At 33.9% G+C, this 22672-nt stretch overlaps 1 protein-coding gene across 1 annotated transcript in view; it reads right to left on the reverse strand.

The window, feature by feature from the left end:
• LOC148947747 (uncharacterized) overlaps positions 1-19814 on the reverse strand; it is a 73476-nt gene extending 53662 nt beyond the window's left edge. The window contains exons 1-2 of the mRNA XM_089095418.1: positions 18835-19814; positions 6937-7054 (exon numbers count right to left, since the gene is read on the reverse strand). Of these exons, the coding sequence (XP_088951544.1) occupies positions 6937-6979 (43 nt within the window). The 5' untranslated portion in view covers positions 6980-7054; positions 18835-19814. The remainder of the gene's footprint in view (positions 1-6936; positions 7055-18834) is intronic.
• Positions 19815-22672: the final 2858 nt, after the last annotated feature.

The following is a 22672-nucleotide window of genomic DNA, read 5'->3' on the forward strand; positions in this document are numbered from 1 at the left end:
TGGAATTTATCAAAATCAACTAAAGGATGACTTTCTATGCTGTCTTATGAAACAAAATTGATGCTAAGGTAGCATATTGAGGATAATTTACTATTTTTGTATTTTTGCTTCCATGGTTATATCTGCTGAGCCTCCAATTTATATCTGGTGAGAACTGCAATTTGTTCCCAAGAAATAGCAGATAGAACGTTGATGAGCCTCATTATTTAACTGCATCGAGATTACGAGGCCCATGGGATCCTATGGTACAAACATTTGTAAGTGTGTCAGAGACAAAAATTGCCAACGCCCTACAACACATAACTTGAAATCCATTTGCTCCATCCTCCCGTTTGCTTTTTTAAACAATATTTTCACTTTCAACTTCAGAACCAAAGTTGTATTTCTGTATATGACTTTAGTTCTGCTTTTCTGTGGTTTCAATATGGATTGAAACCACATGGATGGGTGGAATTTATCAAAATCAACTAAAGGATGACTTTCTATGCTGTCTTATGAAACAAAATTGATGCTAAGGTAGCACATTGAGGATAATTTACTATTTTTGTATTTTGGCTTCCAAGGTCATATCTGCTGAGCCTCCAATTTATATCTGGTGAGAACTGCAATTTGTTCCCAAGAAATAGCAGATAGAACGTTGATGAGCCTCATTATTTAACTGCATCGAGATTACGAGGCCCATGGGATCCTATGGTACAAACATTTGTAAGTGTGTCAGAGACAAAAATTGCCAACGCCCTACAACACATAACTTGAAATCCATTTGCTCCATCCTCCCGTTTGCTTTTTTAAACAATATTTTCACTTTCAACTTCAGAACCAAAGTTGTATTTCTGTATATGACTTTAGTTCTGCTTTTCTGTGGTTTCAGTATGGATTGAAACCACATGGATGGGTGGAATTTATCAAAATCAACTAAAGGATGACTTTCTATGCTGTCTTATGAAACAAAATTGATGCTAAGGTAGCACATTGAGGATAATTTACTATTTTTGTATTTTGGCTTCCAAGGTCATATCTGCTGAGCCTCCAATTTATATCTGGTGAGAACTGCAATTTGTTCCCAAGAAATAGCAGATAGAACGTTGATGAGCCTCATTATTTAACTGCATCGAGATTACGAGGCCCATGGGATCCTATGGTACAAACATTTGTAAGTGTGTCAGAGACAAAAATTGCCAACGCCCTACAACACATAACTTGAAATCCATTTGCTCCATCCTCCCGTTTGCTTTTTTAAACAATATTTTCACTTTCAACTTCAGAACCAAAGTTGTATTTCTGTATATGACTTTAGTTCTGCTTTTCTGTGGTTTCAATATGGATTGAAACCACATGGATGGGTGGAATTTATCAAAATCAACTAAAGGATGACTTTCTATGCTGTCTTATGAAACAAAATTGATGCTAAGGTAGCACATTGAGGATAATTTACTATTTTTGTATTTTGGCTTCCATGGTTATATCTGCTGAGCCTCCAATTTATATCTGGTGAGAACTGCAATTTGTTCCCAAGAAATAGCAGATAGAACGTTGATGAGCCTCATTATTTAACTGCATCGAGATTACGAGGCCCATGGGATCCTATGGTACAAACATTTGTAAGTGTGTCAGAGACAAAAATTGCCAACGCCCTACAACACATAACTTGAAATCCATTTGCTCCATCCTCCCGTTTGCTTTTTTAAACAATATTTTCACTTTCAACTTCAGAACCAAAGTTGTATTTCTGTATATGACTTTAGTTCTGCTTTTCTGTGGTTTCAGTATTGATTGAAACCACATGGATGGGTGGAATTTATCAAAATCAACTAAAGGATGACTTTCTATGCTGTCTTATGAAACAAAATTGATGCTAAGGTAGCACATTGAGGATAATTTACTATTTTTGTATTTTGGCTTCCATGGTTATATCTGCTGAGCCTCCAATTTATATCTGGTGAGAACTGCAATTTGTTCCCAAGAAATAGCAGATAGAACGTTGATGAGCCTCATTATTTAACTGCATCGAGATTACGAGGCCCATGGGATCCTATGGTACAAACATTTGTAAGTGTGTCAGAGACAAAAATTGCCAACGCCCTACAAGACATAACTTGAAATCCATTTGCTCCACCCTCCCGTTTGCTTTTTTAAACAATATTTTCACTTTCAACTTCAGAACCAAAGTTGTATTTCTGTATATGACTTTAGTTCTGCTTTTCTGTGGTTTCAGTATGGATTGAAACCACATGGATGGGTGGAATTTATCAAAATCAACTAAAGGATGACTTTCTATGCTGTCTTATGAAACAAAATTGATGCTAAGGTAGCATATTGAGGATAATTTACTATTTTTGTATTTTTGCTTCCATGGTTATATCTGCTGAGCCTCCAATTTATATCTGGTGAGAACTGCAATTTGTTCCCAAGAAATAGCAGATAGACCGTTGATGAGCCTCATTATTTAACTGCGTCGAGATTACTAGGCCTATAGACTCCTATGGTACAAACATTTGTAAGCGCATGAGAGACAAAAATTGCCAACGCCCTACAACACATAACTTGAAATCCATTTGATCCACCCTCCCGTTTGCTTTTTTAAACAATATTTTCACTTTCAACTTCAGAACCAAAGTTGTATTTCTGTATATGACTTTAGTTCTGCTTTTCTGTGGTTTCAATATGGATTGAAACCACATGGATGTTGTGAAGAACTAAAGTCATATACAGAAATACAACTTTGGTTCTGAAGTTGAAAGTGAAAATATTGTTTAAAAAAGCACATTGAGGATAATTTACTATTTTTGTATTTTGGCTTCCATGGTTATATCTGCTGAGCCTCCAATTTATATCTGGTGAGAACTGCAATTTGTTCCCAAGAAATAGCAGATAGAACGTTGATGAGCCTCATTATTTAAGTGCGTCGATATTACGAGGCCCATGGGATCCTATGGTACAAACATTTGTAAGTGTATCAGAGACAAAAATTGCCAACGCCCTACAAGACATAACTTGAAATCCATTTGCTCCACCCTCCCGTTTGCTTTTTTAAACAATATTTTCACTTTCAACTTCAGAACCAAAGTTGTATTTCTGTATATGACTTTAGTTCTGCTTTTCTGTGGTTTCAGTATGGATTGAAACCACATGGATGGGTGGAATTTATCAAAATCAACTAAAGGATGACTTTCTATGCTGTCTTATGAAACAAAATTGATGCTAAGGTAGCATATTGAGGATAATTTACTATTTTTGTATTTTTGCTTCCATGGTTATATCTGCTGAGCCTCCAATTTATATCTGGTGAGAACTGCAATTTGTTCCCAAGAAATAGCAGATAGACCGTTGATGAGCCTCATTATTTAACTGCGTCGAGATTACGAGGCCTATAGACTCCTATGGTACAAACATTTGTAAGCGCATGAGAGACAAAAATTGCCAACGCCCTACAACACAGAACTTGAAATCCATTTGATCCACCCTCCCGTTTGCTTTTTTAAACAATATTTTCACTTTCAACTTCAGAACCAAAGTTGTATTTCTGTATATGACTTTAGTTCTGCTTTTCTGTGGTTTCAATATGGATTGAAACCACATGGATGGGTGGAATTTATCAAAATCAACTAAAGGATGACTTTCTATGCTGTCTTATGAAACAAAATTGATACTAAGGTAGCACATTGAGGATAATTTACTATTTTTGCATTTTGGCTTCCATGGTTATATCTGCTGAGCCTCCAATTTATATCTGGTGAGAACTGCAATTTGTTCCCAAGAAATAGCAGATAGACCGTTGATGAGCCTCATTATTTAACTGGGTCGAGATTACGAGGCCTATAGACTCCTATGGTACAAACATTTGTATGTGCATCAGAGACAAAAATTGCCAACGCCCTACAACACATAACTTGAAATCCATTTGCTCCACCCTCCCGTTTGCTTTTTTAAACATTACTTTGACTTTCAACTTCAGAGCCAAAGTTGTATTTCTGCATTTGACTTTAGTTCTGCTTCCTGTGGTTTCAATATGGATCTAACTGTCTATAAAATAATTACCTTTTTAATTTTTTATTTGTTTCTGTTTTTATTGACTGATTTTGTTGTTTGCTAAAATTGATAATGTCTCTAAATCTTTAAGCTAAAATGCTTTGCATCAATACAAAGCCTATACTAGAATAAATTCTAATTCAAATTTAGGCTTAAAGTACAAACTATTCAGGTGGATCAGACAAAAAAATAATTTTAGAATTTTCTTCCCCCAGCTCCTAACAATAGAAATAAAACTTCGCATGTCCTTTCCCTTTTTCTTCTTCTCTGCAACCTGAAAAATCCACTCCGACCTTTAAACTTTTCTGATTTATGAACTGTAATGAGACAAATATTAAAACTTTTGTATTTTGATAACCTGGATGCACATGACATCCTATGTTTTAATGTTATCCATCTCTTCCAAAGTTCAATATTGAGCTGTGCTCCGAAAACTCCCAGAAAGTTTTAACTTGATATCTCAACATGTCCCCAAAATATTTCAGATACACTATTTTGGCAACTTGGCAGTCGGCTAAATAAAGTATTTTTAATGACCTAGATAATACACTGGGCATCTACATGAACCTATCCTCTTCCTTTGTTTCTTCACCAGAGAGTTTCAACATAGTAATGAAAGTTTCAATAGTTTCCAAGCTACTTGTAAGATATTGAAGAAATGCTATATTGATGACCTGAAAGATTCTACTCCATAAGGGGTAAGCACATTGTACTAAAGAGACATAAGACATGAACATTAAATACTGAATCATCTGAATAGACATAAAAATATAAAGTAGAATAATTATTAAAGGCTGAAACCAACAAGACTGTTTCAGCGATATAAGCAGATCATTCATTTAAGCAATTAAACAAAAAAACAAGTTTTTTCAGCAGAAAGTAAGCAGCAACATTAAAATTTAAAACGATTATGAATTATTACGTATATGAAGGGGGTTGTTCCCTCCTCAACGCCTCACTTTTTACGCTAAAGTTTTATTAGTACTTATTGTTCTTCTAAAAAAGCTTCTTGTTGTTCTAATTAATCGACCCTTATGTTTCAGGGATCGTTCTCAAAGAATTGGGACAAAACTCAACCTTTAGCGTGAAGAGCGAGGTGTTGAGGAGGGGGTTATCCCTTCCAAATATGTGATAATTTCTGATCGTTTTAATGTTGCCCCTTACTTTCAGTCGAAAAAACTTGTTTTTCTTTTACTTCATTTCTGATCGTTTTTTAAATAATACCAGATAATATGCTCCACCTCCATAGAGAAATCCCCCTCCCGTGGAAATTTGCTCTAGACAATTCAATCTCGGTGAAAATTTACCCTGGACAATTACCCTTGACAACTAAACGCGTTAAACTGAAACTGAAAAGGGAGAGCAATACATATAAAAAGAATTTTGTATAGGAACTTTGACAAATTCCCCCAGTGTAAAGTTTCTCCTGACAAGTTCACTCCCAGGAAACTTCCCTCCCCATAGAAAATTACACCCCGGTGGAAAACCCTTCGGCGGAAAATTTGCCCCCTCCCCACCCGAAAATGTATACATACTTCTAAATAACAGATGCTATGTGTAAACAATGGGCACATTTTTATAACTTAAGACCTTTCCCATATGGCTGTGGGGAAGGGGGCATGTTATATCCGAAAGCAAAGTCATTGGGCCTTTCAACAATGATGAGCAAAGTGGCTATCTCAAGATTTTGATCAGACAATTTTGGGAAAAAGAGGATGGGGACCCAGTTGCCCTCCAATCTTTTGCTGCTTAAAAAGAGCACAAAAGCTTTTAATTTCCGTTCGAATGCACCCTTTCCCGATATTCTCGGACCACTAGGTCGATACAATCACTCCTGGGAAAAACAAACAAACAAAAATTGAAAAACAAATAAACACGCATCCTTGGTCTTTCTTCCAGTAAAAATAGAAAATTCCAGATTTTTGCAGATAGGAGGTTAAACCTCTGAAATAAAATTCTCTGATACGCTGAATCTGACGGTGTGATTTTCATTACGACTCTTCGACTTTTAGGAGTTGTTTCCCATTTTTAAAAAATCAGGCAAATTTTCTCAGACTTGTAGCCCTTGATATGTAACACTAAACTTAATGAAACTTATGTACTTGGAATAACTATAATAAGCCGATTCTTTTTATATATCTATCGGTGTCAAAATTCTGTTTTTTTGAATTTTGGTTCAAAAAAACCTGCATCACTTCTTACTTACAGTTTGTTATCACAAACTGTTTGATGTCAGTTAAGTTAGGTAGCAGCAGCATCAACGGATTGGGATAAAAAAAAAATCAATGCAACAATCTGAAAACCTGTCCTTCTGTAAAAAATTAAGTCTTGTTTAGGATCTTCTTTGTACTTCTGTCTGGTTATTCTTTTCCCTAGGCATTGTGTTTGCCAAGGAGATGATGGAAATCCCACACCGCCTAGAAAGGTCTTTAAAAGTTATGGTAAAGGCACTTTCAGAGTAAAAAAGGTTCAACTAGCAACTTACTGTATCTTGTTAGTGTTCATATACCTATTTCTGGTCACATAAGGGAAAAGGGACCAGACTAGGGGGGGGGGGATTCTTTTTTCTCCAGCTTACTAGCTTTATCGTGGTTTTGGAAGTAATATTCTTTTTTTTTTAGTAGATAGTCTTCTGGCCTACCTGGAAAATTGAATTTCTTTTGTTGGGGGTAAAATATTGGGTCTTTAGAAAAAATAATTTTTTTTATTAGGCCTATTTCTTATTTTACATAAAGGTAAAAACAAATAATTATTAAACTCTGCTGACTCCATCAAATGGTTAATTCAACATAATTCATTTTTTTTCTCTCTGAAAGAAACATTTCAGAATTTATAAAAAGAATTATTTAAAAAAAGTAAATCAATAAATTGAATTATTGTATGAATCAATTATCAATAACAAATTACCTTGCTTAACAACAGCACAATCAGAGAGGTTAGTTGTGTCCATGTTTCACAAATTTAGTCAGATACATAGAAATATTTCTTGACCAAATGATATCCTCCAGGTCACAAAAAGTTCACACTGTGGAAATTGACAAACTTTAATATTTTATCTTTATAAGAGAATAGAGAACGTATTAAGTTCACAACGGTAAGAACAACAGCAACTGAATGAGGTAGAAGAACATTAAAAAGAAGGAAAAAGCAAGATGAATCAAAATAAGTTGCCCTAAAAAAAAAAATTGGGATTTAACTACCGACACGGATTATGAATCATCCCCTTAAAGACTAATTATCTTGGTAAAGGATTTTCAGTGTTTCCAAGTCCAGCCAAAATCAGATCATGAATTTCGACTGCATTATGGATTAGATCACAAGGACTCGTGTTTAATAGCAAAGGCATATGAGGTAGACCATGTTTTTGAAATTCAATTGCATACACATATACTGAAACCTTTCAAAACGGCTGTAGTGCAAGACATCATTACACTACTGATGTATATAAATATGACACTAATCATGATTTTTTTTTTCAAATTAAAGCTCTTAACCAACTTTCTTAAACTTGTGATCTATTGAGATCCTTCTTTCAGGCCAGAAAATCCAAGACTGCAAATTCTTTAAAAAAAGGAAACCATTTAAAAAAATATAGGCCCACACACATAAATACAGAGTTATTGCTTGTTTAAGCAATATATATATATATATATATATATATATATATATATATATATATATATATATATATATATATATATATATATATATATATATATATATATATATATATATATATATATATATATATATATATATATATATATATATATATATATATATATATATATATGTATATATGTATATATGTATATATATATATATATATATATATATATATATATATATATATATATATATATATATATATATATATATATATATATATATTGTTTATATAAGCAATTATATATAGTTGCAAAACCAACTGCAGAGCATACAAAAATAGGCAACAATGTTTGTCAGAATGATTATAGTAAAGGCCGTTAGGCTCCAATGTTTTAATATTTAGGCTATTTTTTTCCAGAGGCACTTCATAAAGAAGGACTGGTCGTATAAATTTCGGTGGGGGCTCATTTGATTGAAAATCGAAAGTTCTAGTGTTATTTTAAGACTCAAAAGTGATTCAATGGCAACTAGTCCCCCTCCCCCATGCCCTTTTTCCTAAAAAATGTATCAAATAACAATTTTGTTAAAAAATAGTTCTAACATCAGATAACAAAACCGTAGGGTCAACACAACCCCCCAGAACCCAGGGGCAAGGGTTTAATTTATGCCCTGGGGGGCAAACAAGGTTTTTATTTAAGGGGTGGTTATATAAACTTCAGAGGTGGCTCATTTGATTGGAAATTTAAAGTTCTGGCTACCTTTTTGAGTCAAAAGTGATCAGAAGGCGCCTACTCCCCTCCCCTTACAATCTCCTTTCACCAAATGCATCCAATAAAAATCTTGAGATAGCCAGTTTGTTTGAAATAGTCCAACAATCAAATAATAAAAACTTCTGGTTCAACATACCCCCCCACAAGAGCCTGGGGGAAGGGTTGTACCTTACGCCCCTGGGCATATAAGTTTTTTATGGGAGAGTTGGTTGTATAAGCTTTGGAGGGGACTCGTATGATATAGAAATTGAAAGTTTTAATTCTTTATTTAAGAATCAAAAGTGATCCCCACCTAACCCTCTTTTTCTCAAATACGTCTGATAGGTTTTTATATAGCTATTTCATAGGCAGCGCAATAGAACTGCCTAAGTAAAGAACGATTTTAGCACAATGTGTTTGTTTTTTTCATACCCAGGCACTTCGTATTGAAGGACTTTTCGTAGAAACTTCGAAAAGGGCTCGTTCAATTGGAATGGCTAGTGCCCTTTTTAATAGTTGAAAGTGATTGGAAGACTTGAAATTTTTATAGTAAAAATCAATGTGCCCCCCCCCCCCACAACCATCATTTCCCCAAACACATCCAATTAAAATTTTGAGATAACAATTTTGTTCAGCGTAGTTGATTTCCAAATAGAAAATATGTTTTTTTAGGAGGACACTCCCCCACAACCCTCGGGGCAAGGCTTTTAAGTTATACCCTGAGGGCATATAAGAACAATGTCGGCACAATGTATTATTTATTATTTTTTCCTTTAGAGCAGGGCACTTCGTATCGATGAAGTTGTCGTAAAAACTTCGAAAAGGGCTCATTCAATTGGAAATTGGAGTGGCTTGGGCCTTTTTTAATAGTCGAAAGTGATTGGAAGGCAACTAACACGCCTTCCAGGCCCATCATTTCCCGAAACACATCCAATCAAAATTTTGAGATAGCCATTTTGTTAAGCGTAGTTGGTTTCCCGATAGAAATTATATTTTTGAGAAGGACACTCCCCTACAGCCTTCAGGGCAAGGGTTGTAAGTTATGCCCTGGGGGCATATAAGGTTTTTATAGAAGGCGTTGTCGTAGAAACTTCAAAAAAGGCTCATTCGATTGGAAATTCAAAGGGCTAGTGCACTTTTTAAATAGTCGAAAGTGATTGGAAATTGAGAAAATTTTGAGACAGCCATTTTATTGAACGTAGTTTTAATTTCTAGAAATTATGTATTTGAGGATGACAACCCCTCCACAGACATCAGGGCAAGGGTTGTAAGTTATGCCCTGGGGGCATATAAGGTTTTTAAAAAATGACGTAGAAACTCCAAAGAGCTCATTCGATTGGAAAAAGAAATGGCTACTGCCCTTTTTAACAATCGAAAGTAACTGGAAGGCAAATAACACCCCTTCCACGTTCACCATTTCCCCAAACACATCCAATCAAAATTTTGCGATAGCCATTTTGTTCCACACAGTTTAAAGTTCAGGAAATTATACATTTGAGCAGGACACTTCCCCCACAGTCTTCACGGCAAGGTTTATAAGTTATACCTTGGGGGCATATAAGTTTTATTTGAATCTTTGTCGTAGAAACTCCAAAAAGGGCTCATTCGATTGGAAATTCAAAGGTCTAGTGCCCTTTTTAATAATCAAAAGTGATTTGAGAGCAACTAACCCCCTCTCACGCCCACCTTTTCCCCAAACACATCCAATCAAAATTTTTAAATAGCTATTTTGTTCAGCGTAGTTGATTTCCAGATAGAAATTTTGTTTTTGCAGAGGACACTCCCCCACAGCCCTCAGGGCAAGGGTTGTAATTTATGCCCTGGGGGCATATAAGGTTTTTATAGAACGTGTTGTCGTAGAAACTTCAAAAATGACTCATTCGATGGGAAATTAAAATGGCTACTGCCCTTTTTAATAGTCAAAAGTTATTGGAAGGCAACTAACACCCCTTCGACACCCACCATTTCCCCAAACATATCCAATTAAAATTTTGAGATAGCCATTTTTTCCAAGCAATTTAAAATGCAGGAAATTATACCTTTTAGCAGGACCCTCCCCCCCAGTCTTCAGGGCAAGAGTTATAAGTTATGCCCTGGGGGCATATAAGGTTTTTATTGAAATCTTTTTCATAGAAACTTGATAAAAGGGCTCATTCGATTGCAAATTTAAAGGGCTAGTGCCCTTTTTAATAGTTGAAAGTTATGTGAGGGCAACTAACCCCCCTCTCACGCACACCTTTTCCCCATACACATCCAATCAAAATTTTTAGATAGCCAAATTGTTTCACGCAGTTTAAAGTTCAGGAAATTATACCTTTGAGCAGGACACTCCCCCACAGTCTTCAGGGCAGGGGTTATAAGTTATGCCCTGGGGGCATATAAGTTTTTATTAAAATCTTTGTCGTAAAAACTTGAAAAAGAGCTCTTTATACTGGAAATTCAAAGGGCTAGCGCCCTCTTTAAGAGTTGAAAGTGATTTGAGGGCAACTAACCCCCCTCTCAAGCCCACTAGTCCACAAGGACTAGTGCCCTTTTAATAGTCGAAAGTGATTACTAACCCCCCTCTCAAGCCCACCATTTCCCCAAACGCATCCAATCATAATTTTGAGATATCCATTTTGTTCAACGTAGTCAAAAGTACTGGAAGTTAGGTCTTTTAGGATGACAACCCCCTCAGAGTTATCAGTGCAAGGGTTGTAAGTTATGCCCTGGGGGCATATAATGTTTATATAGAAAGTTGTTGTAGAAATTTCAAAAAGGGCTCATTTGTTTTGAAATCAAAATTGCCCTTTTTAATAGTTGAAAGTGAGTGGAAAGTAATGGACCCCCCTCCCACGTCCACCATTTCCCTAAACACATTCAATCAAATTTTAGAGATAATCATTTTGTTCAACGTAGTTGAAAGTTCTGGAAATTATGTATTTAAGGATGACAAACCCCCCAGAGCCCCCACGACAAAGGTTGTAAGTGATGCCCTTGGGGCATATAAGGTTTTTATAGTTAGAGTTGTTGTAAAAACTAAAAAAGAAGTTCATTCAATTGGGAATTGAGAGGGCTAGTGCCCTTTTTGATAGTCGAAAGTGATATTAGGGTAAGTAACCACCCTCTCAAGCGCACCATTCCCCTAAACACATCCAATTAAAATTTTCAGATAGCCATTGTGTTCAACGTAGTAGAAAGTTCTGGAAATTAGGTATTTAAGGGTGACACCCCCCCCAGCCCTCAGGCAGGGGTTGTAAGTTATGCCTTGGGGGCGTATAAGATTTTTATTGAAATCTTTGTTGTAAAACTTCAAAAGGGCTCATTTGATTGGAAATTGAAAGGGTTAGTGCCTTTTTTAATAGTTGAAAGTGATGGGATAACGATTAACACCCCTTTCACGCCCGCCATTTCCCCAAACACATCCAATCAAAGTTTTGAGAGAGCCATTTTGTTTAACGTAGTTGAAAGTTCTGGAAATTATGTCCTAGAGGATGACAACCACATTCACAGCCCTTACGGTAAGGGCTGCAATTTATAACCTGGGGACATATAAGGAGTTTATAGAAAGCGTTGTCGTAGAAACTCAAAAAGGGCTCATTCGATTGGAAATCGACAGGCCTAGTGCCCTTCTTAATAGTTGAAAGTGATTGGAAGGCTTGAAACTTTTATAGTAAAGATCAATGTGGGTATAATGTATGATTTTGTTGTTGTTAAAACCAAGGCACTTCGTATCAAAGGAGTTGTCGTAGGAACTTCGAAAAAGGCTCATTTGATTGAAAACAGAAAGGGCTGATGCCCTTTTTAGTAGTCGAAAGTGATTGGAGGGCAACTAATTCCCCTCCCACGCCCACCCGTGCAATTGCCTTTATTTTTAAAAACTAAATGTTACCTTAAGATTAAATCAAAATGCACTGTGTTAATGCTAATCCCCAATAAGGCATCTCAGCAGTATCCCAAGAACGACTGAGGGTATTACGTTCAAACTTCCGGGGCTACTTCTACTCTTAAAATTTAACTAAGTCAAAATAGCGTAAGTGTATCCAAGCTATAAAAGAAAGGGAGCAGATTTTTGTTGCGAATGGTATCGAGTTTTCCATTTCTGGTCAACTAGAGGAGGTATGAAACAAAATTAAACACTAGTGTTTGTGTCCAGATTTTAAAAAGGCTGTATGTTGTTAAAAATTGCTAAAAATTTTTCTCCAGCATACAAATAGCAGGACAAGTTATACAGTCTTAAAAAAACAAAAAGATTCGAGGCACTAATTTCTTTTCCCCTAAAAAGCCTACGTCAAAACAAAACAAACAAATATTAATTAAAAAAAACTTTTTCCACAAAATAAGGTTTTGAAAGAAAAGCAAAGAACTTTATCAGTCAAAAAATTACCAAAAATAAAATCTAATATTCTACGAAGTGTGAAACTACCGCAAATCAGTATCAATAAATAGATGAAAATCAAAACGAGCAGAATTTAAAATAAATAACCGAGTCAAACCCATAACGAGCAGATATTAGAAATATCTGCTCGTGGCAAACTTGTGGCAGCTACCCACAAGTTTCTGCAAGTTGTATAAAAATGTAACAAAACTTGATAGTATAATTTAATATTTCCATTTTTAACAAATTTGCTCTAATTAGCCATGTTTTATTCTTCTATATTTTTTTTTTCTTTCAGTGTTACTTTAATTTGTTTTTCTCTTGGTCCTTAACAAGTTATCTTCTAGGATCTTTATTGTTATTAATGTTTGTGTTATGTTTTTATTCGAATAAAATTGAATTGAATTAACATAAGTTGGGCTCAAGATCCCCATGCCTTCCCAAGGTCAGAACATAACTTGCACTTTACTAAAAAAAAATACAAATGAATGTGCATTGTCAGATTATTATACATTTACTGATAGTTAGTAATCAAAATGTTAATATTATTTGATTTATTAAAGTTATAAAAGTAAGAACATTTATATTTTTTCAGTAAAGTGCAAATTATGTTCTGGCCTTGGGAAGGCATGGGGGTTTTGAGCCCAACTTATGTTAATATCGGCTCGTTTTAAGTTTGACTCGGTTATTTATTGTAATTTCTGTTCATTTTGAGTTTGATTAACTTATCGATGCTGATTTGTGGTAGTTTCACGCTTCGCAGATTATTTGAATTTATTTTTGCTCATTTTTTGTTTAATGGAGTTCTTTACTTTTGTTTGAAAAACTTATTTTGTGGAAAAAGTTTTTTTTTAAATAATTGTTCAAAATAGACCAAAGACCATATAACAAAGTTCGAGGAATAAAAAAGCCCCCAAGTGTTGTAAATTATACCCTGGAGGCTAATAAGGTTTTTATGGAAAGGATGGTTGTAAAAACTTTGTAGGGGCCTCATTCGATTGTAAATCAGATTTTCTAGTGCCATTTTTATGAATCAAATGTGATCAGAGGGCAACTAGCCCCCCCCCCTGAAGGTCCTTTTTTCCCCAAATGCATCTGATCAAAACTTAAGAAAGCCATTTTGTCCAAAATAGTTTAAGGATCAAATAACAAAACTCTGGGGTCGACACAACCTCCCAGAACCCAGGGGCAAGTTTTGTTATATGTTGGGGCCATATAAGGCTTTATGTAGGGGGTGGTTATATAAACTTCAGAGGTGGCTCAATTGATTGGAAATTGAAAGTTCTAGTTATCTTTTTAAGTCATAAAAATTGATTGGAGGGTATCTACACCCCCCCCCCTGCACACACTCTCTTTACCTCAAATGCATCCAATCAAAACTTTGTGATAGCCATTTCTGTTTGAAACAGTCCAACGATGAGATTACAAAAATTATAGGGTCAACACAACCCCCCAGAGCCTGGGGGAAGGGTTGTAACATATGCCCTGAGGGTATATGGGGTTTTCATGGATAAGATGGCAGTATAAACTTTGGAGAGGACTCAAATGATTAGAAATTAGAAGTTCTAGTTCCCTTTTTCAGACTCAAAAGTGATCTTCTGGCAAATAGCCTCCCCACCCCCACCAATTGTAAGGCCAAAATGTTCTAAGATTTATTTAATTTTTTCCCAAGGCTCTTTCATATGGAAAGAATGGTCGTATAAACATTGGGGAGGGCTCATTCGATAGGAAATCGGAATTTATAGTGCCCTTTTTAAGAGTCAAAAGTAGTTTCAGGGTAATTAGCCCCCTTCCCCACGGCCTTTTGTTCCTACACCCATTCGATAAAAATTTTTAGATAGCTATTTTGCTATAAATAGTTAAAACATTAGATAACAAAAATTATTCAAAAATTGAAAGTTCTAGTTCACTTTTTAAGAGTCAAAAGAGATTGGAGGGCAACTAGCCCCCTCCCCATGACATTTTACATTGCTATAAATAGTTCAAACATCAAATAACAAAAACTATAGACCAAGGTTAACCCCCCAGAGCCCAGGGGCTAGTGTTGTAAGTTATTCCCCAGGGGCATATGAGGTTTTTATTGAAGGGGTGGTCATATAAACTTCATTTGATTAAACATATAAGCTCATTTGATAGGAAATTGAAAATTTTAGTTACCTTTTAAAATGTCAAAAGCGATTAGAAGGCATCTACCCCTATCCCATACCGTCGTTTCCTCAAATGCATCCAATCAATTTGAAATAGCCATTTTCATTGAAATAGTCCAATGATCAGATAACAAAAACTTTGGTGTCAACATTCCCCCACCCCTCCAGATCCCAGGGGAGTGCTTGTAACTTATGCCCCAGGACATATAAGGTTTTTAAGGAAGAGGTAGTCAAAATAAACTTTGGAGGGGACTCAAATGACTAAAAATTCCAAGTTTTAGTTCTCTTTTTAATAGTCAAAAGTGATCTGATGGCAAGTAGCTCTCCTATCTTCCCACATACACACAAAACCCTTTTCCCAAAATGTGTCCAACAAAATTTTTATGTAGCCATTTTGTTCAAAACAGACCAAAGATTATATAACAAAACTGCAGGGATAACACCCCTTCCCCCCTCAGAGCCCAGGGACACGTGTTGTCCAAACAAAAAAAAATAAATAAGCAATAATAACAGAAAAACATACAAAGAGTAATAATATTAATAAATAAATACATCTTAAAACAAGTAAAGCTTAAACTAAATATGCAAATCAAGCATAAAACAAACAAAATATTTTGCTATTGAAGTATAAATGAAACCAAAACCAACCAGTAATTAAATAGACAATAATAGTAAGCAAACATACACTAAGTACTAATATAAATGAATTAATAAATCTTAAAACGAGTGAAACTTAAACTGAATATACAAATCAAACTTGAAATGAACAAAAATAGCTACAAACAAGAGTTAGGGTTTTGTCTCCTCTCAATGTAAAAGTCTAAAGCCTACTGCATCATTGTTGCTCTACTGAAAACGAATTATATTATATTATACTGAATATTATAGTTATATTATTTTACACTGAAAACAAGTAATATTAGTTATATTACAAATATTTTTTTCCAGTTATTATAGCATTGAAAATGCAAGTAAAAACTACAGGGAAATAAAATCTTTAGCTGATGATCTTTCAACAATTAATATATCAAGTATCTAGTTTGCTTTTATTTGTACTATCCAAGACTGTTCAAGACACATATAGTTTTCAGTAAAGCACCAATGACGCAGTAGGTTTTAGACTTTCACAGTGAAAGAAAGAGGTAAAGCCCAAACTCTTGTTTTTAGTGATTTTTGTTTGTTTCAAGCTTGATTTGCATATTCAATTTAAGTTTCACTCGTTTTAAGATTTATTTATATTAGTACTTATTGTGTATTTTTTTGCTATGCTTGTTTATTTAATTTCTGTTCGTTTTGGGTTTTATTGATAACTCAATAGAAAAATATAATGTGTGTTTTAAGCTTGATTTGCAAATTCAATTTAAGCTTTTCTTGTTTCAATATTCATTGATTCATTTATGTTAGTACCTGTTATATGTTCCTTTGCTATGATTGTTCATTTAATTTCTGTTCGTTTTCGGTTTCATTTATTCTTTAACAGTCATTTCTGGTTGTTTTGAGTTTTAGTTATTGTAGGTTTCTTTTTTTCTGATTTTAAATTTAAAACAACCTTTACTTTTCTTTAAAAAAATTCTTTTTTGGAAAGTTCTTTTAATTATTATATAAAACAAAGACATTTCTGTATCCAAATGGGATTTTCATAATGAATACAGGAAAGAAGTCTAGTTGATAAAAAAAAAAATTATACAATATAAACAAAATAAGGCATCATTATTCTTTGACAAGCATTCAATTTCTGTACAGCCATTCTGTGTTGTAGTACACTAATGATAAAAAAAATGCCTTATGCATTAAGAAATTTAGAGAATAAATATCCCAAAACATTAGGGATGACATGAAGTTAAGGTAATATAATTATTTCTTTTTAAAATCTGAAATCTTGAATAATTAAAAAGAAAGAAGAAAAAGTTGTATAGCCTAGGGCATTCTGAGACGATTAGAACAGGGCTAGGGATAAAATTTTGAAAACACAAATACACCATAAAATTACCAATCTAAAAATATAACTTGATTTTGGCTATTCAGCTATTCAGATAAGATAAGAAATAATTCCCATTTCATAATATACAGAAAAAACATAGTTAATACATTTTGAAGATGCTTTCCCTATGCTTTACACCTATCTTTCTCCAACCTAATTTGCAAATTCAAATTTCTACTGTCCACAATCAAATTTCAGTCATAAAAAAACCACACAAGCAAAAATTAAAAAAAAACAAAAAAAACTAAGAAACTGGCAAACAAAGCCAATGAACATTTAGTCAATCTAGCATTGATTCCATTGAAGGGGTCAATGGTTAAAAAACAAGAGTGACACATGGCAAAATGCATGGGAAATATAGGCCTATAATTTGGACAACATATTTACATCTCAGGGGAGAGTTAGGGGTAAAATATAGTTGAAGACCCTTTAAAATATGTTAGCTAGGATTTTTCTGTATATTTTGACTTGATAATTGCTTTTTTAAGATGTTTCCTCCTCAATACCCTCAATTGTAGACTGTAGGTTAATACCTGTCTCTCTTTTTGTCGTAGCATCTCTCTTTCTTAAGCGCTGTTATAGTTAAACTTTATTATTAGATATTTCCATTACAGTACTAAGCTATAAATTGGATGAATATACAAATTCATGTCTTTCTTTCTGCTCTTTTTGAATATAATATACATTTGAGGCTACATTACAATTCAGTGTTAAGCAATTTATTGATGCATAGAAGTGATACCTTTTCTCTTATTTCTGCCTATAAAAACTTTTAAACATTGGTTAAAAGCCTACTATTTGATTATATCTCCATTTTATTAAAGTTATACAATCCAATCGCGAATATTCATAATGCTCCAATTGAATAGACAATTTTTAAATTGTTTCATAATTGTTATTTTTGAAGCATTAGCATCACTTTTGTTCTAACCTATGAACACATTATTTAAATTGACTGTGGCAAAACCAAGAACCTGAAAACACATTGTAAATATATAATTTGGGCTATATATTATATTTTCCGAATTAGGAGGTGGTGGGGTTAAATTATAGCAGGCCTGCAGTCAAAATGTGTTAACTATAATTATCCTGCATAATATGAAGTAGGAATCGATGGTTTTAGCTCTTCTCTAGGCTATAGCCGAAAAGGGTTTAGGCATCTACCCCCCTCCCCTGGAAAATACCCCCCATGGAATTCTCCTGCAGAAAATACTTCCTGGTAAATACCCCCCCATGGACAATAAGGCTTTTCAAATTTGAGAATTTTATTTGAGTTTTTTTTTTATTTCCATAGGGGGAAAAAATTTTGGTACTTGTGTATTATGTGCCACTCACTCAAGTTTACGCTGTGTAAACTCAAGAACAAACCCATATTGAATTTTTTAATAGGCCCAAAACCACTATTACATTCAGAAAGGACACACAAAAAAGGCCTCAAGTGGTATATTCAACTAATTCAAATCTCATTATATGGAAACATCTCCAAATTTACTCTAACATTTTATAACCTCAAAGTGAAATGAAAAATAGGCTTAGTCAAATATTATGGTTATTTTGCTGTAGGATAAAGATTAGGGTAAATATTGAGCAGTTCATATTATTGACCTACAAATAAAATGAACATACAACTAGGTGTCATTTTTATGCTCTTTCTGAATATAACAATCTCTTTTCTCACAAATTCAGTTTTAAGCCTTTTTAAAACCCTTGAAAATGATAATTTCCGTCAATGATATTGGTATAAAAAGGGTTCAAACATTGGTTTCAAACTTACTATTTCATTATAAAATCCATTTTGTTAAAATTATAGGTGTAAATCTTGGGTTTGTCCAGAAGGATAAAGGTACCAATGATTTGACATTTTTTGTAAAAAAACACTTTTTCTACTCTGGAAGGCCTAGCTTAAAGACTTATGGTTCGAAAAGGGTTTCAATATGTAAGAAAAACATCTAGGAATCTTACTGTTTGATTGGAAGTCTCCAATTTTCTGAAATTGGACTGCTTTCACCTACAAATTTGACAGAACAAAAAAGTTACCCGTTTTTGACGTTAATTGGAACCGAATTTGATATGTGTTGAAATACGTGGTGAATACTTGTGGACAGATCCTTGTGCATTTGACATGCCTATTATTTTTACTTTATTTCTTTGTTTCTCTTCAACTTTGTTTAATATGTTAACATATAGAACACAATTCAGATAGTGGAAGCAAATAAACTGAATAAATTGTCTCAGGTATAGGAACAAAATTAGATAATCATATGGAGTATAATCTTGTGACCTAGGTCATATGCCTTTTTTTCTTTTTTTTCACATTTTACATATATGCCACAAGAATAGTATCTCCAAATGCTATCATTTGGATAGCATTTATGTTCTTCCCTTTCATTTTTGATTTGTTCTTATTCCCAGAGTCGTTTTCTTCTAATAGCACAGTTATTTGTTCTTCACTTTTATTTTTGGTGCTTTCTGATATTTTTTTTTGCATGACTGCTGACCAATTGCATACCCAAGAGCATGCTTGATACTCACTGATCACTAGAATTGCTAAAAGCACAACTAGATGTTCTGGGAGAATCATCTTGATTGGCAGCCAGGCAGTCACATGTATTCTTAAGCTGTGACATAAGTTTTGCATTAATGTAATCAACAAAAGAAACACAAATGCTGCTGCATTGTAGCAGCCTATGGCTGTTTTAAGCTACTAACCTTCGACATTTCAGCTTTTCTATCACCACCCTCTAGAGGGAAAAGTTTTATTTTCCCAACCTAATTCCTTTCCAAGATAGCAAAATGTAGCTAAACCAGAATTTTACCAAAATAAGATCTTTTTATCAGGGGAAGCTAATCTGCAGCTTAACCAAAAAACAAATTCAGAGACAGGAACTGGGGTTGTGTGTACTTTGGCTAGTATAAGTTTATGAACAGTCCTGGTCATAAGGAGACATTAAGAAAACAATTCTTACTTCATGATATGCATAATAATCCTATTTGACATATTTTCCCAAGGGAGAACCTTTATCCACACTATTTTCTATGTTTTTCCAGTTTTTTTATCAAATTTTTCAATATTTATGTCAATTCTCCAAGTCTTGAAAATCGGTTTGAAAAAAACGCCCAATATCCATCTAGCTAACCTAACCTAAACTTATCAATATAAGCCTATTTATATCTTCTTGGTAGAGAGCAGTGACAGTGTTTAACTTTTATAAATAGTATATTTGAAAATGGATAAATGCAGTGAAATCTGTTTATTTTTCACAATTTTGTTAAAGAGAATTGTACAACAGGGAAAGAAGTGAGGATAAAGGTTCTCCCCCTGGGAAATATGTTAGCTAGGGTTATTATGCATATTATGAAGTAAGTATTGTTTTCTTAACATGTCTTCGTATCACCAGGACTGGTGAAACACTTATACCCTGTGGCCTAAACCAGTAAGCAAAATAGCATTTTTTTTTTATTCTTCAAAAAGACAGCAGATTTTTTTAAGAGAAATAATAATTGAAGTTGGTAAATTTGCAGTAGGCCTTTTAATTTAGCTAATATGAAAGTGAAAACGTCATTTGATGCCTTTTTTATTCTCTTTCATAATTCAATAATTACTTCTAGGGCTAACTGCATCTTGACCCCTTAAAGGGGCCCCAAAGGTATTTCATTTTTCTAACCACACAAAGAAGTCATCAAAACTAGTTAAGTTATTAAAAAATGGTTAAACACATATCACTAGTATATAAATAGGTTGTTCAAGAGAAATATATTCCAAATATACTTATTTATAACAGTTCAAACCTTATTTATTAGGCAGCTCAAATATAAACCATTTTCAAACCATTTCAAGTTTTTAAAATGCCATCAACAAAAATAGTGCTGAATTTTGCAATTCAATACTTTGCAGTCAGCAATTCAGGGTACATTCTAATTCAGGGTATATATTTGGACATTAGGGGGTGGTTTGGATAAGTTTCATGGTAAATTTGCAGTGGGCCTTTTAATTTAGCTAGGATGAAAGTGAAAACAACATTTGATGCTTTTTTATGCTCTTTCATTATTCATATAAAATACCTCTGGGGCCCCTTTAAGCACTCAAGATGCAATTAGCCCCAGAAGCAATTATTGAATTATAAAAGAGCATAAAAAAAGGGATTGGTAAAAATTTAAAGTTCTGCCTTATGATAAGGAGACATATTAAGAAACAATTCTTACTTTAAAATATGTATAATGATCCCAGTTAACATATTATCAAAGGGGAGAACCTTTATCCTCAAATCTTTCCTTTTTTTGAACTTAAAAGAAAGAAGTTATGATTTTGCCCATGCTTTTGACACAATGTGTAAATCTTTTGAAATTTTTGCTATAAATTTTTTTTATAGATTGTGTTCATCCTGAGCTGCGTTTTCAGTCTCAGTGGGTTCAAACACGGGTTGTTCTCGCCTAGTTTCAAGTTTTGTCTAGTTTCAGCAGGTTTGAAGCTTCAACCCTGTGTTTGATACGCTAGATGCACTGCTGCACAACACTTGATGCACTAGACGCAACCGACCCATGTTTAAAGACAAGTTGTTCACGGATCAGCAGGTTGAAACATGGGTTGTTCTTGTCTAGTGCATTAACCGTTGTGCATCAGTGCATCTAGTGTATCAAACACGGGGTTGAAGCTTTGAAACTGCTGAAACTAGACAAAAAACTAGAAACTTGAAACTCGACGAGATCAACCCGCTGAGCCTGAAAACGCGGCTCTGGTCGTGGTTAATTCTTTTTTTTTTTATGATAGAAAACGCAGTGGCAAAAATACAAAATATTGCTATAAACACATATACATACAGTTTTTTTTAAAGTAATTCATGAATTTCTTAAAACCTATATATTAACAGAGTATATGCCCCCACCCCTATAATGTGCAAAAATACAACAGAAATTGCCTTCTGTACCTAAATATAACCAATTGAACTTTACCCCAACTCTAAATATATCCAAATCAGGGTATTTGTTTGCACATCAGGGGAATGGGGGCAAATTTCATTTGTGATACAAATTAAAGTTATATTTAGAATCAGAATGTAATTTTGGGTATATATTTGTACATTAGGGAGGGGGGGGTATAATATTTTTTTTAATGATTCACAACAAAAACTTTGCCAATCAACAGCAGTTCTTGATGAAATGCCAGTCTCATCCATCAAGAATTGCTGAATATGAGATCCTCTATTCTAATTGCAAAAAAACATCATAATTTTTTTATTTGCTGATAAGGAAAGTTTACATTTTTGCACCAAGTCCCTTTATTATGACTTTGACTAAAATTGCACTGTTTCTTAATAACTGTAAATCCACAATGCTCTATTCTAGTTTCAAGACAGTAAAATACACATCTTGTTTCATCAATATGGCATTCTTTTTGGCATTCAGGGCAAAACATTGTAGTTGGCAAATTGTAGTGATTCATAAAAAAATTTCCACATGTCATCTTCAGTTTGATGGGATAGTCTAAACAACATAATTTTATTATCACAAAATACACATATATTTTTGTTAATGGCACAATTCAAATTTTTTTCAAGCCTAATTCACAATTTATAGGATTACAATATGCCAGTGCTTTTTTATTGACAATTTGTAAATACTGTTTTGTCCTAGGTAATTGGATCTTGTTCAAGCATTCATTTAGCTCAATTGCTGGATTAGGAAGAAATTTTTTTTTTTTAACCAAGTAATTACCTTTTTCACATTATATTTTAAAGTAAGAATTGTTTTTTAACATGTCTCCTTATCTTAAGGCTGAACTATAAATTTTTATCAAGGCATC

The sequence above is a fragment of the Artemia sp. Qi Xiang Cuo genome, chromosome 10 (genome assembly GCF_049724085.1).
Source record: "Artemia sp. Qi Xiang Cuo chromosome 10, ASM4972408v1, whole genome shotgun sequence".
Taxonomy (NCBI): domain Eukaryota; kingdom Metazoa; phylum Arthropoda; class Branchiopoda; order Anostraca; family Artemiidae; genus Artemia; species Artemia sp. Qi Xiang Cuo.